Source organism: Leuciscus leuciscus (genome assembly GCF_965113295.1).
Source record: "Leuciscus leuciscus genome assembly, chromosome: 16".
Taxonomy (NCBI): domain Eukaryota; kingdom Metazoa; phylum Chordata; class Actinopteri; order Cypriniformes; family Leuciscidae; genus Leuciscus; species Leuciscus leuciscus.
Genome location: NC_138740.1, coordinates 8,582,207 through 8,599,691, shown reverse-complemented (window position 1 = coordinate 8,599,691; position 17,485 = coordinate 8,582,207). Strand labels below are relative to the sequence as shown.

The window sequence follows — 17,485 nt, the reverse complement described above, 5'->3', positions numbered from 1 at the left end:
TACTCACCGTGACTACATTAATTTAAACAATAATACAGTAAAAACCTCTGTTTTCTATCTGAATATCTTTCAAAATCTAATGTATTCCCTGTGATCCAAACTGAATTTTCAGCATCATTTCTCCAGTCTTCAGTGTCACATGATCCTTCAGAAATCATTCTGATATGCTGATTTGCTGCTCAAGAAACACTTCTGATTTTATAATCATGTACTATATTACATAATAGATCATATTTTTGAGGAAACCCTGATAGAAAAAATTCAGGATTCTTTGCTTAATAAAAAGTTCAAAAGAACAGCATATATTTGAAATAGGAATCTATAAAATTATAGATGTCTTCGTCACTTTTGATTAATTTAATGTGCCCTTGCTGAATAAAAATATTAATATCTTTCAGAAAAAAAAAAAATCTTACTGGCCCCAAACCTTTGAACAGAATAGTGTAACCATCACCATTTAATTATCTTTACTTATCAATTACTTCAACAGTACATTATTATCATTATTATGCCACAATATACTCTGGTACATAAAATTCACTTCTTGTAGTAATATAGTGAATGTCTTTTTTTGTTTTGTTCTAGTGTGAATAGATTTTTTTAAACACCAGTGTTACCTAATAAACACTCTGTCATTAAACGTGTCCGCTGGTCCGGTCCTCAGGTTGTTCTGATTGGCGATCATCTCTTTCACCCATTCCACCCACGTAAAGAGGCGCAAAATCCCTGCATCGGCCATGGCCTCAACGAAGTTAGCGTCCTCCACCGTGTCCCCTGCATCAGCCAGAGCCAAACGCATACCTAAGACACAGACAGACAGAGACAGAGAGGGATGGATTTAATTTAGGTATATGGCATTCACAATCTTATATCTCCATTATAAGTCACTTAAAAGAGCATTGAAGACAACTACACTTATCAATGACATATGCAGACCTACATAAACCCTTACATGCATAAGGATTGAATCTATATATCCGAATGTAAAGTGTTTGGCCTTCTAGTGAGCCGGTTTTTATGAAAGACTCACCATCTGCTGAGAATTTGGCAATGGCTTGACTCAAAGTGAGAAAGTTGCCAGTGGATTTGGACATCTGGTGGATATAAACACAGCTAATTAAATCGCTGAAGATGAGCAACCACAACATGTGTGTTCATAAATACAGGGGAACTTCTCAAGCAGTGTTATTGTTCAATAAATCTATTCACCAATCACTTTCATTAATTGAAATAAAGCTGACCAAAGTTAAACACAAACATTAATAAGATGAAAAACTTAGGCATGTTGCTTTTGAATATATTTCTATAATCTTTTTAATTTAAATTTAAATTAAGACATTATCTGGGTGATTTATGGACTTAGTAAGGAGATTAGACTATGTTTGTAAGGATATTCCCAGATATGTGGCCCTCACAATTCTGAAACAAATTCCATTCTATGGTAGCTAAAGTTAGAGCAAAGTCAGTGCATGTCGTGAAGCCACAAATGATTCCTGACAAGAAACCAAAAAAATTCAACTCACCTTTTCAGAGTTTAGCAGAAGATGACCGTTGGCACGCACTGCTTGTGGCCATTTTGCACTATTCAAAAATTATAATAATAACAAATTTGCAAGTGCAAAACTCAATTAGGGTGACAAAGTGAAATTAAACTACTGAAATTTAGCAGCTGAACTATCTATCTATCTATCTATCTATCTATCTATCTATCTATCTATCTATCTATCTAGATATCCATCCATCCAGTATATACGGTACAGTATACATACATATTACTTTCTCTCATGTCTGTTTAATGTGAATTTTTTTTACAATTTGCACTGCAAAACATAGGGGAAGTTGAGATACACAAGAAAAATATACTTCACATTACTTTTTCTCTACATACTGTTTATAGGGTCTGTAAACGGCATTGTACCTGTCTTTGGGCCACATGGCTACATGATTGTAGAGGTAATAGGAGAGGTGGTTTGGCACCAGGTCCTTCCCTGATACTCTCACGTCTACAGGGTACCAGAACTCAAACTCCCTCCTGAGCTTCAGCAGGTGCTCCTTCGGGATGTCCGTCTTTGGGAAAGGTGTTGTTTTGAAGAAGATGTAATCCCACACCTCTCTCGTCATCTGCTCGGGTCTGGGGGAAGAAATATGGTCTTGTGTATCATTACTATTTTTACTCAAGTAACAATGAACATGTGTGGCAGGACATTCAGACAACATTTTCCATGTCATTTTTGTTCTCAATTTGATTCACAGTGAGCCTGTTTTATGCTAAATAAATTAAATAATAACGATGTAAGTAAAGTTTTCCTTTTAATTGTAAAATTTAAAATTGTACTCAATTTAATATCATGTTTTACATTATATTACTGCTTGATTCCATATTTTACTATCGAGAGCACTGCAGTGGTGGTGTATTTCTGTAGTCCAGCCCTAGGAAAGTTGGCATCGCCCTGGTTCCCTCAACCAAAACCCAATAGGATTTTTCCATTGGCTTTTGGAATATTGCAGAAAATAAGCTCTGTTAACATTTTGACAATCTTCACAAATTAACACGCCAAATGAGAGTAAAAATCTTGTTGGTGAGTATAATAAACGATGTCAATTGCCAGTTGGCCGGTAATATTTTTATGAATTCTAACAATGTAATGTTGTGAGAACATGAACAAACATGAACGATGCTCTGGACAGTTGACAGGCCAGTGCTGCATCCAATAACTAGGTCAAGGAGTACAAAAATAAAAAACACTAGGAGTTGGGCATGTTAGCTATACTATAACTAATAACTTCATACTGATCTGCATTATCTTATGTGCAGGGAAAATCCCCAGAACTTCTGCAGAGCAGTGATGAATTAAGTCATGTGGTTCATGCTGCAATGTTTTAATTGGTCAGTGGTGCGCCGGGGAGATTAGTGCGTGCCGCGCCATCCATTCGGTGGCACTAACAAACACATCCTCCTTGTGATGTTGAGTAGGTCACATGGCTTGGTCCTTTGAGCTGCACCTCAGCGCTGCGCAAGCTCTGTAAAATCACACAGTATTGTATTGGATGTTCGGTAAATTCCGTCACGAAATATACATCAGTATTCCTTGAATGTAGCCTTTAGGTTCGGTGTTAAAATGCCAATAAACACTAAGCAAACCAGGACTACATTTTTTTGTTTGTGAACCAAGCGAATTACAAGTGTGAACACACCCTTAGTGACAGCAGCCTAATATCCCAGCTGTCTGTGTTTTTAATGTTAATCAAACAACAAAAGACAAAGTCTCTCACTGCTCTTGACTGAAAAACATTTGTAACTTTAATAAGGACTAATATGTTTAATTTATACAGTGAAGATTATATGCAGTGCTTAAATTTAAGGTTTTTAATTATTAGATTTAGTTTATATTAGGCTAGTAGTTATAGCTTTAGAATTGTGAATTTTCACTGGTATCTAAAATGTGTGTCATAATTTTCATGGCCAGTACATTTTCTTAAGTCACCGGCCATTGGCAGGCGTGGAATAAAGTTAGTCTTTGGGCTCTGCAATAAACAAACTGCACCACGGTCACATGACTTCAACATCACCACCATTAAGCTTCGACAACTCTTTCAGTCTTTATTTACAAAACATTTTCCCTGAAGGTTTGAGTTAGAATGGTTCCAAGAGCACGACTATAAACACAATGAGGCTGTGAAAGCGGACTAGTGAGTAGATGAGTTTACATGTCCAGCGTGACGATGTTTAATGTCCCATTTAGCAACATTAGCAATCGTATTTACATTTTTTTATTAAAAAAACGAACAAAAAACAAGGGGGTATTAATGGTGTGCTTTATGCCGTAGAATAAAACGTGAAAATATCTTGTGTTTTGTGTTTACCATAGACCTTCTTCCAGACATTTAACCAAAAACCCACTCAAAAAATCCATTGACTTCAGGACAAACTAGAAGTGCTAAAATGCAAACAGAGTTTTGTCCAAGAAAAATACATCATTCCTGCAGCTCTCTATTTTAATCTTAATTTTACTAAGTGGTCCTAAGCCATGCTAGTGGGAAAATGTCAAGGCGGAAGCTGAATAAATGGGAATATTGGAATGATTTACATATAAAATAAAACTAGACTCAAATTCAAATGATCAGTCTAAAATCTTTTCCATTTTCATCACACTGGTGGTGGTTGAGGAGAGATTCCCTGATATGATTGTAAAGCGCTTTGGGCGTACAGTAGTACATATGAAAGCGCTATATAAATGCCTTATTCATTCATTCATTCATTCATTCATTTTTTCCCCATCAACTACCTTTCCTCATTCTCCCTTGCTTAAGTGATGTTCAGCCTAAAAAAACATGTATTATGTAAATCTGTTGCATGGAATGGTCTTTTTTGCATTTTTCATTTCATTTCTGGAAGAGCAAAGAATACCTGATTCCCAGTGGGGAGGGTCCTTGTCCGTTGAGAACCCCTCCCTGGAGGAGATGTGCCACGGTGTAGAAGGCCATATAGATGGTGGAGTCCGACAGGGACTCAATGAGCCATTGTTCATCCCATGGCAACCGGGTTCCTATGGGAACCAAACACATAAAAGAACTACAAAATCAAATGTTCTCACTAAGGAGCAGCAAGAAAATTGCTGATGGTATCGCTGAGTGGTTTGGGGGCAAGGGAGGAGCGAGAAATAAGAGTATTACAAAAGAAATATAGATGGGCCTTGTCCTTACAAAAAGACTTTGATTAAGATAAGCTTCACACAAAGGTGGACATCTGAAGTGATTTCAAAAGGATGTGTGCAAAGAAAACTGTGCAATTTGCCTAACTATTACAAGCAATCAGGGCTCGACATTAACACCCGCCATGGATTTCAGCAGTGCCATGTAACGCAGTCTCTCCTACTAGCCACTTTGGCGTGTAAAAATGTAAATATATATTTTTCAATTGTAGTCTTTTAAAAAGGCATCTGAAATAATAAACTAAGTGCAATATAGTGTTGTTAAAAATAAAGATTATTATCTGAAATGCTATACTCATTTTCCATGATACCAGCTACGCTTTCTCTCTCTCTCATCTTGTGGACAGTGTGCAGCACATAAAGCCACCTTTCAGTACTAAAAAGAGTTATTTTTCACTGCTTATTGCACTTAGTCAAATACACACAAAATAATACTCTTGGTGAGTATTCATGTAAACGCAGTCAGTGATGTTTTAAGTGAACTTAAACAGTTGAGAAAGAAAAGACGTGTAACAGTATAATGGATCCGTGCATTCAGGCTTAAAGTGACAGCAGCCTAATATACCTGCTACCCTAAGTTAATAACTAATGATCTTTGCAACAGAAGTGAATCAATCAAAACTAACTTTAGCTGGACAATAACTTTATTGTAGAGCTGCTGTAAAGCCAAAACAATCTCTGTTACTAAAGCGTCTTTGAAACAGTCTAAAAGCGCTATATAAATGAAGGTGACTTGACCAATTTATGAGATAATATAAAAAATATCTATATGGCAGATTTTCCCCATGGTATTGAAGTCAAAATTGTGGCCAGTGAAAATGCTGAGTGGCTAGTAACTTTGGAAAACCACTAGCCACAGTGGCTGGTGAGCAAAAGTTAATGTCAAGCCCTGCAAGCAATTTATTCCAAAAGAAAAACCGAACAGGATACGGAAAAGCTTGCAACTAAGCTAAAATGGCACAGACATAAGCAGGTCTTACCTAAACCATACGTTCTGGAACAGGCATGCTCCTGAAGCCAAGCCAACGTTGCTTCAAAGTTCTTTCTGGTTTCATCACAGAACCTGAAGAGAAAAGCATAACGTCAATATTCACATATTAATGAAGCTTCTCCAGCAAGAATGGCACCCCAAAGCAACATGACACTTTTCCACTGCAATCTCCTCAATGACACAAAGTGCAAGACTTACGTCTCCAGAGCCTCCAGGACACCCATGGCTTGCTTTTTCCATTCCTCATTGCCATAATCCAGATACCTGCCAGATAAAGACCCCAGTCACTGTCTGACAAGTCAAATCCATCAGGGACTCCGCATGCCAATGCACCGCAATAAGACGCGATAAAAAAAGGACTTAAATCGCACAAGATCACAAGGATAAGTCATTTTCTTATTGAACAGGAAGTGAATACAAGACAGAAGTGGACGTTATCATGGGTTCTGAGATGTGTACAACATTATGCAGTATCTGTATGAGTGTTTTCTGCACTAACCATTGATCGCACAACGCCACAACACACTCGTCTGCAGACCGAGATAACACCTGCTTCTCTGGCTCCATGTAAATCAGTGCCTCACCCTAGAAATAAACAAAATTGAGTTAGACCAAGTTCATTTCCATATTTTATTTAAAAGACATTTATTCCCAAACCAACATTTCATTAACCCTTTTCCATTCAATCATTAACCCCTGCATACATTTTGATATGCAAAAGTTCTCTAAATTATCAACAATAAATAACCAAAATACCAAAAAATAAAATAAAATATGGTATTATATATTTAGGAAATATATCGAGATAAACACTTACTTAGTAAACAGTAACTTAGGTTTACTTGATTATCCATAAACATTTTTGCAAAGATAATATAACTGCACACTCTCTTAAGCACATTTATTATCAAAGTTTCGGGACAACAAGTGGCCTTTGTCAAGGTATAATTTCAATTTATAATTTATTTACATTAAGTTTTTCCCTTTAATTTGCACCTCATAAGGTGTGTATATGCTTTGCTGTTCTTTTTAAAAAGTATGAGTATCAAATATGATCCATCAGGCTTTTGATGAAGGTTTATTTGTATCTACATCTACAGATAAGTAAATTGTCAGTAATAAAATAAGAACAAATAACCAAATTATGAGCAATACCACAAATATATACAATAGAACAAACATACAAGTGAATAAAGAGAATCAAGAGTAGTGAGAGATTTTTTTCTGTTGTTTGATTAACATTAAAAACAAAGACAGCAGCAGAAATATTAGGACCTAATCCACGCATTAAGAACTAATGCATGGATCCAATACACAGTTACACGATTTATAACTGTTTACGTTCACTTAAGACATAACTGAATATGTTTACAAGGATACTCACCAATACTGGCATTTTGACATCATTTTCTGTGAATATGTCAATTGAAGCACAAACGTGAAAGAGAAATCAATTCAGCATTTGCGCTCTTGTCTGAGAGGCGGCTTTCTGGGAGCACGCTACGGATGTGTGTTGCGCAAACAAAACTTCTCACACAGCGCGCAAATATTGAATTGAGTTCTCTTTCTTGCCTTCTTGCGCTTGCACATTTTAATTAGCAAGGCTTAAAAACACGTGCAAATGATAAAACGTATTTTGTGACATGCAGCACTGGCGTTTACACTGGCCCCTGGCAGTCCCTATTGTCCAGCCTTTTTAGATATTGTCTAAAGCAGGGGTTCCCAAACTTTTCCATGACAAGGCCCCCCAAATACCACTAGGTTCTGGCCAAGGCCCCCCTTTTGCAGGATGTGTTATTGAACCCATCGACAATACTATGGCAAATGTAGAAATAAATAAATAAATAAAACATCTAGGTGAACATCAGATTATGTGATGGTGTTTGATACCAGCCAATCAGAAAGATTATAGAGATGAACCTATTACAATTTTCAAGGCCAATTCCGATTTGTCATTGAGTTTGACCTGCCAATACAGATTTTAGCCGATTCTGATTTAATTTTTTTTAACCACTTTACAGCACACACAAATATTTATTTTCTATATATATTTTATAAAACACCACTTTTATCCAAACTGATTAATAAAAACAAGTTTAAATGGGTAAATTTCTATAAATATTTTTGAGTCTTCATTTTCTTGAAGCCTACTGAAGTTCTTGTTAAAACACACTATACATGCAAATTATGTGAATTTTTGGTACTTTTTGTGTGAAATCATATTTATTTTGTCCATCAAAAGTGTGCTTTCACTTTAATTGAGCGTGAGCAGCGCAGCAAAAATAGACTCGGCGCCGAAACCCTCCGCTTCACTACTGCTCACGGCACGCGACGCTCCTGCTTGACGCTCACGCGCTGCTCCTGCTCGCATTTGAATGCACTCACTGAACATGCACGGCGAAAAAAATTCGCGCTACTCACGCGCCGCTCGTGGTCTGAAACGGCCGTAACCCCTCATTTACACTGCACACATCTGCGGCGCATTACGTCTGCGACAAGGTTTTATTCCGTCCTCCACGCGGTGCCAACCAGGAGCATTTCAGAAGCGGAGCGACTGGATGCGCGAGACCACGTGATTTGCCTGTCCGACGTGGTTTTTCTTGATTTTTGAGTTTCTACCATACAGTCTATGGTTTCTACAAAGGATATTGGTGTGTAATACGTTTGGGAGTTTGCACAGGGTGTTTATTTTGAATTTGACAATGTTTTTTTTACTTTTATTTTGTATTCCCGGTGCGACTTGGACGCGCGTCCGTCAAAAATAGACTAGGCGCCTATATTTAGCGAAGCGGCGCGGAGAGACGCTTCTGAAACGCGCCGCGTCGCGGCCGGTGTAAACACAAGCATTCACTTGAATGGGCGCGATCAGCTCCGGTAGCAGTGTCGCAGCCGTAATGCGCCGCAGACGTGTTCAGAGTAAATGAGGGGTAATTCACAAGGTTTCCTACATGTGCGTTCTGTGTGCACTTGTGATACTGATGTTGCGCGATGTTAATCATGCGGCGCCCGAGTGCATTTGAATCGGCATTATGTCAGACTGAAAATCACGTGAAAATCGGCCAATTCTGGTCACCAGCCGATCAATCAGTTAATCTCTAAAAGATTAGCATTAAAAGTATAATGTTCAGATAGGCTATGCAACAAATTATTAAAATGTTATTTTATAACAATACTCATATTAACACAAATTTTTTTTCCAACTTGCTGCGGCCCCCCTGGCGGCCCCCAGTTTGAAAACCCCTGGTCTAAAGGTTCAATAAACTGTGCCATTTCAAATATATATATTTTTTTTTCTATTATTTCATGTCAGGCTTTACAAGGATTTATATATAGTCCACCAACCTTCTCCACCATCATTTTCTGAATGGGCTTCTTCACATCCTGGACCTTCTGACCCTTGAAACCCTCCACTAACATGATCTAGCAAAACAAAGTTCAGTAAAGTTGTTTAGATGTGCACATGAAGGCTGCTTTCATTGAAGCACACACACACAAACACACACACACACACACACACACACACACACACATCACTCACACAAAGATTGACCTTTTCGATGCTGGCAAATGACCATGGTATAAGCGGGATAATCCACGGCTAGCTGTGTATTTAAATTGTTTATTATTTCAGTTGTCCCCTACATGCATTCCACCAGAAAATGGGGAATTTGAGTGATGTTGGTGTCCGTATGGTCTCACCCCCTCGTAAAAGCCCTTAAGGTAGACTTTCTCTTTGGCCTCGGCCAGTTTCTCTCTGTCATTCTGGCTTTGGATCTTCAGTTCATCACAAACCAAAGGAGCTGACAGGTTCCCATACCCTGGAATCTCAATGATGGGTACCTGGTAGAACATAAGCCACTTTAGACACACAGAATTTAGGAACGTTCTGAAAAATCCCTTAATCCATGATTAGCAATATGCTAGCAATGTGCTAAATCATGTTAGGAACATGTTAAATCATGCTAGCAATGTGCCAAATAATGTTAAAACATGTTAACAACTTGCTAAAACATTTTATTGATATCTTTAAGTATAATCTTCAAACTTAAAGCTTTTCAAAGTTATTTTTTAAACTTTCAAATTGGTTTTGTCAAGCCAACATGAAAGTTTGTTATTAAACTTTACTCATCTACAGTAGTTGTTATTATTTCTTATTGAAAATAAGAAGGAAAAAAGCAATTAAAAAGATTTGTATTATTATTATAATTTAAGAATGTTCCCTGAATCTGGGCCCCTGATTGGGTATTAGTAGATTGTAGATTGTCACCAATGGTCTTTACGATCCATTTAGTATTACGAAGCTTTTTGGGAAAGCATCTCAGGAACACACTGCCACTGGACCAGCAGGCTTTTCTTTATTTTTGTGCATTGCATGGGGTCTTAAAAGTCACCATGAAATTTGAAACGTATTTTTTAGGGAATTTTGCAGTAAATGTATTATACATAATATATCGCAACAATAGCAAACCACAACAAAATGATCCAATCACAAAAAAGCTGCTTACCGGCTCAAATGGTAGGACCATAAAATCTTGGATTCCATACTTCTCTCTCAAAGCCTAAAAAAAATAAATAAATAAAAATTCATCATCCATCACATTCATCTTATCTGAAATAGTTATCTCTATGGGAATTTCCCTCAGAAACGGTAATCAAACAACTGAATCAAGAAAAGAAAATGAAATGCCATAAAACAAATACAACACCTGCTTCTTTTTAATGTCCCTCAGAGCCGCGATGTCATCAGGCGCATCTGACGGTACACTGGTGACAACTCCAGTTCCTGTGACCACAAATTAATTTCAACAACCTCCCATAATGAGATAACTTACTAAATGTTAAAACGATCGATATTAACATTTCTAACGTATCAATTTGGATCCCAGGGTTTAAGAAAAAGAATAACTGCCGAATCACATTAAGTGAGGAGCAGTTTGTGATCGGAGTAATGTGGTCCGCACAGCCTGAGGAAACATTCATTACAGTCATTTCCATATACCATCTCTCCTAGCTTCGCTGTTCTCCGCAATGACTGACTTCCCGTTCAGAGACGCATCTTGTCTGTGCAGGGGTAATGTGATGCGACGATATTATGGGGTGTTGTCAGGTACCTTTGTCTTCTTTAATGGTGAGCATTGGCAGGGCATAAATGGTCTTGTATGAGGTGAGGGGGGCGTTCAATGCACAGCCCAGGATGTCCTGAAAGATGGGAGAGAGAGAGAGAGTGAAAGAGAGAGAGTAAACAGCATACATGCACAAGCTGGATTTATTATTTTATTGAGCTTTTATGTAGTTTCTTCTTATAAAAAAATAAATAAAGAAACCATGTTAACATTACTGTTATTTAGAATAATATAAATATAATATAATAAAAATGTATGATGACAAATCACACAGAGAACAATGTTCATTTTACATTTTCATTGAAAACAAAGAAAATGTGCTACCATTACTATCATTATATATTAATAATATTAAAGAGACCATATGATGCTATTTTAAAGGTTGTTATTTCGTTTATTTGCTGTATTAGAATAGGTTAACTTGCTTTAATGTATCACAAACACATTCATTTCAAATACTGTACATTATTGCAGCACCTCTATTCCCAGGCTGTCTGAAACGCTCGGATTGACTTCCAGTTTCTACAAAGTCCCTCCTTCTGAAAAGCCCAGAGTGCTCTGATTGGCCAGCTGACACAATGCGTTGTGATTGGCCAACACAAGCGTGTTAGAAAATGTAATGCCTCTTAATATAATCATGAGCTTCAGCTTTCATTGCTTCTAAAGCAATTGTAAACACAAACAATTAAAAATGTTTTCGGTATCATCGTATCAGTTCAAGCAAGGCCGCCCCAGTGCGAGTTAAAGGGATACTCCACTTTAAAATGAAAATTCTGTCATCATATACTCACCCTCATGTTGTTTCAAACCTGTATGAATTTCTTTCTTCTGCTGAACAGAAAGGAAGATATTTAGAAGAATGTCAGTAACCAGACAGTTTCTGGTCTCATTGACTTCCATAGTAGGAAAAAAAATATACTATGGAAGTCAATGAGACCAGAAACTGTCTGGTTACTGACATTCTTCTAAATATCTTCCTTTCTGTTCAGCAGAAGAAAGAAATTCATACAGGTTTGAAACAACACGAGGGTGAGTATATGATGACAGAATTTTCATTTTAAAGTGGAGTATCCCTTTAAGGCCCCGATTTACTTCAAGCGAAATCAAAGAATGAACTGATGTGACATAATATGGTAGTCTGAAGGTGTTAAGCGTAATTTCAAACAAAATCAGGCCAAAATGAACTAATAATATATATACACATATACACTACTATTGGTCCGTGGCGATTATGTAATAGGTAGGTGTGCGCTGAGGCTCCGCCTTCTTTCACATGGAAATCTTTCCTGGTTCATTTCCACTGTTGAAAGCCGTAGAGGTCAGACGTCCACGAGTGAAAACATGAGCACACAGCTGTTTATAGTAGAAAATGAAGTTGTACTAATGATGGAACGAGACACAGACACATTTTTTTATGTTTAATACGGTAAAGCTGCTTGATTTTAAGTGCTATATAAATAAACAGACGTGACTTTACTAGAGTGCCGAATTGCAGAGCTCATGCAAACATATCCATGTTTCTATGATGAACGGATGCTTTTCTTATGCTTTATTAAAAAATGCTTGATGTTTTCTCAATTTTGCTGTGTGTTTATTTTGTTATTGAGAGGAAAGAGCGCAGCACATATTTGCATATTCATCTAACCGTCGCTCTCAGCAGTGTGGGCGGAGTCAGATGTACGCTATCAGTATGTCGCCGCTCACGCATTTCGAACTTCGTTTTACCCCTAAACGAAAAACAAAAAAGAACTTTGTTTTAAGTATATCTTAAGAGGAAGCGGGAACACCCTGTGGGGATTTCCCTCAGTCAGTTCGCTATTGCTTTCCCGGGTCCCCTAAAGCACGGGACCCCGTGTAGTCACACCAGTTGCACCGCCTTAAGGACGGCCCCGAGTTCAAACCCGAGTCCGACTCTGAAAATATGGATGTCTTGGATGATAAAGCAGATCATGTGGAACCAACATCAGAACACCACAACATGGTGACAACACTACAATTCACTGAAGCCTTGTCTTCTTACTTTGCAAATGCCTTTGCATTGTGCTAATATTACAAAATGATGATGTAGATATTTGAGGAAGTAACGTCTGGACTTCAATCAATATGTTTTAGGCAGGTCTGGAACAGCGTTCATTAGATATCATAGAATAAATCACTTTTGTGGGAGACTTATATGAGTTTTGTGACTTTGCAGATCTTATACATGCATAAACAGACACATTACATACTAAAGGAAAAGGAAAACATTAAAAAGCATCATGTGACCCCTTTAATGATAAAATAGTACAACAAATACTACCATACTTATTCATTTAAATAACATGTTACTCTTAAATTTTGGATTTCATATTCTATTTCCTTTTTTACTTTCTTGTTAATTTATATTGTCATAAAGTTAAATAGGCCAACTTTATTTACTATAAAACACAAGCAGTGTGTGCTTTAGGGACACAAACCTGGCCCATGATGTTCATGAGCACTGGAACCACTCCGTTCTCTTTGGTAAAGCCCTGGTAGGACATGTTCCTGGCTGACCGCTGTGTGCTGATGAACAGGTCACCGCTAGCCGTCTCAAATATGATGTACTTCATATCTGGCCGGATCCAGCAATTCGTTTGACCAAACATGGTTTCAGGCCTCATAGTCGCAGCAACCAGAAAAATTTTCTTGTCTTTAAGAACACTGGAAACATAAAAAAAAATGTATTTCCAGGTACCATGTTTTTGGTACTGTAAGACTGGAAAAACTGGAAGAACTGGAAGAGAGAGCTGTTCTCTGAGACAACAAAGGAAATTTGAAACCATTTGAAACGCAAAGTCTCACCTCAGAATACATCTCTTCCCCTCTTCCCCCACTCTCCCTCTCATGCTGAGACCACATGAAAATTACCCAAAAATACATATGGTTTGATGTTAATAATTATCATAGAGTATTATACATGTTGGGTATCATTTGAAATGTCTCAGTGCGACTGGTACAAATGTCTCATTTCCAAATAAGTAAAACAAAAGGTAATAAGGTTTTTAAGAGTTTAGAGATAACTGGCACACAAAGAAAGGTTGGTCTCTAGACAAATGGTCTCCTACCCCGAAAAGGTGTCAACTCTGAATGCAAATTCCCATTGTTAGCAAATGTTTCCATGTGAAAGAGGTTCTGTCTATATAATGGAATGCAGCAAAGGGTTCGAGGCCTTTTCTGTACTTCAGATTATCCCGTGAGGCTGAGAGTGAGACTCAGCTTCATGCATTTCTTAATGTTGGGTTCGCATCTCTTCTCTTTATTCCAGAGCATTTGATGTTTTGTATCGATTATCTTTGAATTGATTATGAAATTGGCATGATACATTTACCTGACATAATAAATTGTTACATTTGATTATTCTAACTGACTTTGACATTATTTTCATTAAGTATTTTCATTAATTTCAAGAGTTAAAAATAATAGTCAAACATTCACTCACATTTAGTGATGCACAGATATCATTAAAAACCTTCTCATTTATGGAGTCAGATGAAATAACGAGAGAATACATAATCAAATGTATTGCATTTAACCAAAAATACTTTGCCTCGAGAAAAAGACAGTAACACGTAAAGACCTTCAGCGCTGGTCGGATGCCGGCTTTGGGCCGATCGAGTGCGAGTTTACAGTACCATGACATTCTTTGGAGTAACATGATACTACATAAATATGTCAATCATTCAAAACCATAATATTAAAGATTTTACCTCAATTTTGCTGGGTAAGGTTCCACAATCTTCATCTTAATAAGAGTGTACTCCTGAGGACCAACTCCCTGCAATACAGATCATTACTATAGGACACACATATCCATCTTATGTAATACCAAAAAAAAAGAAGGAATTTCTTAATTAAAAATAGTGCCCACCTCTCCTGTCTGTCTGTCATGGTCCATGCAGGGCTGCCCGTCTTTCGGAGAGTAAATGGTATATCTATAAGACCAAAAAAAGGTTTCAAACACTTGTAAATAGACTTTGACGCTCTTCACCTAGCGCTTACACAGACACACACAGGAGCATTTGAAAGCAGGCGTCTATCAGCAAATCCGTCTATCAGTGGATATAACAGGGATCCGCTGATAGACGCCTGCTTTCAAACACTCCCGTCTGTGTCCGTGTAAGCGCTCGGTGAAGACCATGTTTTTGAAGCGTTGATCATTGGAGCCAATCACAGACATATATGTTAAGTCCGGGAACACAACGGCCAATCAGAGGTGTTTAAGAATCCGCTCAACAGCGCTCAAAATGCTGGAGGGAAATGCTTGTATAGTCACATTTTTTTTATTTCAGTACCAACTTGGTACCGAAATCGGTACTTTTGACAACACTACCTTACACTATTTCCATCAAGAGGTGCATCACTTTTTGGTCAAGATCTTGTATTGACAATGCAAGAGTCCAGCACTCTGTAAAGTCTCCTCCAGCACATCCCACAGACTTTCAATGAATTTAAGGTCTGGACTCAGAGGAGCCAATAATGTGTGAAAATGATTCTTCATGCTCAATATGTACAACATTTTAATATTTAGACCACTCATATTATTGATTGCTATCAGGATGTGAAGAGAGTTTCAACCAGTATAACACAAAGTGTTTATGAAACAAATTGTCTCCCTACCTTTAATGATGCATGTTACATTTGTGCAAATATTAAACTTTGGTGTCACAACTAACAACTATCAGTTTTGATTAACAGGTAAAACTCGTATATTGGTTTCCCTCCACCAGTAACAAACAAATTGAATGTTTAAGTCATACTGTAGTTCAATATTTTACCATACCTTTTCCCAAACTTGATCTTTTTTCTCTCTTTCAGAGTGATGAACTGCCACCTCACAAAAGAGTCGTAGAAGGGGTTTACATCGGTCGTAATGAAGGAGCGACGCCAATCAACCTAAAGCATTAAAATGGTGCATTTTGCATTTAAATAGCAAAGTACAAAGTAATGGGCAGAACGACAATGGTTCAGGTGAGCTTTCACTACCTTGAGACCCATTTTCTTCAGATCTTCGATAGCAAGAGGAGGAAAATAATCCAGCCAATGTTCAGCTTCAGCAAACTTTACAATCTCATCGTCCCGCAGGCCCAGAGACTTCATGATGTCCCACTGGAACTTGGCGCTTCCAGACTTTGCAACAGCTTTGCTCTGCCAATGGCATGACATTCGAAAAAAAGAAAATGTATTCATTTTCACTAATTATACTACTATATTGATCATTCATGGATCAACCCCTAAAACATTTCAGTTAGAATTTCCTCATAATATATATACCTTCTTGCCCTTTGACTTGTCCTTGATGATGATCTCATCAGTGGTCGTCTTCTGCTCTTCCTCCTCTTCATCTTCCTCAGGGAATTGGGGTGGGAATCCATACAGCTCCATTTCCCTCTTCAACTTGTCTGCACACGCCTGGTAGACATAGATATGTTATATTACATTATATCAGGGGTCGGCAAGTAACTTTGGCCGCGGGCCAATATTTTTTTTAGCCAGTAGATGGCGGGCCAGCTACACAGAGTAGGCCTATGGATACAAATTAAATACTTTTATATAGGCCTATAATCGCGGAATATGATGGGTCCGTCACCGTCCGTGGATCATTCGTTCAATCGTTTTTTCAAATTAAAACCAAAAATAAAAAGATGAAAAACGACTTGTTTTTCCATTATTTATTTCCTGAACTAAAATGAAAAAACGAATAACAATGGGTTTTCTGAATCCGTGTATCATTCGTTCAGTCGTTTTTTGAATTAATATTGAATATAGAAAAATGAGAAAACGGTCCCTTTTTCGTTTTTTCATTTTTTACAAAAAAAACGAAAAACAAGAATTCAGCTGGATTTCTCGTTTTTCGTTCTCAGTTAGAAAAATGAATAAACAGCTTGAATATTCGATTTCTACACGTGGGCGGGAATTAAACGCCCCTTTCCTCTGATTTGTCAGCCGAAGATCAAACTGTTCCGTCATCAGTTCTGCACAGCAGAATAAGAGTCCTCCGTTGTGCGGATTCTTAACGTATTTATTGCAACTACATTTAATCTTTTTCTCATCAAACCACCAGACTAACGAATGTCTTGACACAACCCGTACCGGGGAATAGACTAGATAGGGCTTTCTTCTGTGTATATATAAATTCACCTACGATTTGCATCAGCCGGCTGTTAGCCTATATTGTCGCACTCGCCCAGTAATTCATATATATATATATATAAATTAAGATATAAATCAATATAATTAGTTGTAAATTAAATATTTTTAACACTAATACAAAAAGAAAAGAATAATGCATTGACTATATAATTGGCCTATATTAACGTTAACGTATAAACTGTCATTCAGACTGACTAGCCTATCTAACAACTGGAGAAGTTTTATGATGTAGGCCTTGTGTTTCATTAAAATGTATTATAATTTATATCTCTAGGATGCGCGCTTGTGCGTGGCGCGCCGGGTCATGTTGAGAGGGAAACGCGCGCGTCACATCGTTGTAAAAAAAGCATATTCATAAATAGTGTAAAAGACCGGTAAATAAAATACAACATTAACATTATAAACACTATTAATAACATAATATGCGTATTTTAACGAGAAACTGAAACTGTACAGGAGCAGACGTTGGTTTCGGGCATCTCTCATTC

General features: G+C 37.5%; 1 protein-coding gene across 1 annotated transcript in view; it reads right to left on the bottom strand.

Annotated features, from left to right (window-relative positions):
- lars1b (leucyl-tRNA synthetase 1b) overlaps positions 1-17,485 on the bottom strand; it is a 39,540-nt gene that overhangs the window by 17,405 nt on the left and 4,650 nt on the right. Inside the window, exons 5-23 of the mRNA XM_082141216.1 lie at positions 16,119-16,256; positions 15,831-15,992; positions 15,628-15,740; positions 14,716-14,779; positions 14,555-14,622; positions 13,283-13,508; positions 10,815-10,902; positions 10,410-10,486; positions 10,209-10,262; positions 9,403-9,543; positions 9,046-9,123; positions 6,203-6,288; positions 5,902-5,967; positions 5,693-5,775; positions 4,409-4,547; positions 1,919-2,131; positions 1,524-1,581; positions 1,031-1,094; positions 618-801 (exon numbers count right to left, since the gene is read on the bottom strand). Of these exons, the coding sequence (XP_081997342.1) occupies positions 618-801; positions 1,031-1,094; positions 1,524-1,581; positions 1,919-2,131; positions 4,409-4,547; positions 5,693-5,775; positions 5,902-5,967; positions 6,203-6,288; positions 9,046-9,123; positions 9,403-9,543; positions 10,209-10,262; positions 10,410-10,486; positions 10,815-10,902; positions 13,283-13,508; positions 14,555-14,622; positions 14,716-14,779; positions 15,628-15,740; positions 15,831-15,992; positions 16,119-16,256 (2,102 nt within the window). The remainder of the gene's footprint in view (positions 1-617; positions 802-1,030; positions 1,095-1,523; positions 1,582-1,918; positions 2,132-4,408; positions 4,548-5,692; positions 5,776-5,901; positions 5,968-6,202; positions 6,289-9,045; positions 9,124-9,402; positions 9,544-10,208; positions 10,263-10,409; positions 10,487-10,814; positions 10,903-13,282; positions 13,509-14,554; positions 14,623-14,715; positions 14,780-15,627; positions 15,741-15,830; positions 15,993-16,118; positions 16,257-17,485) is intronic.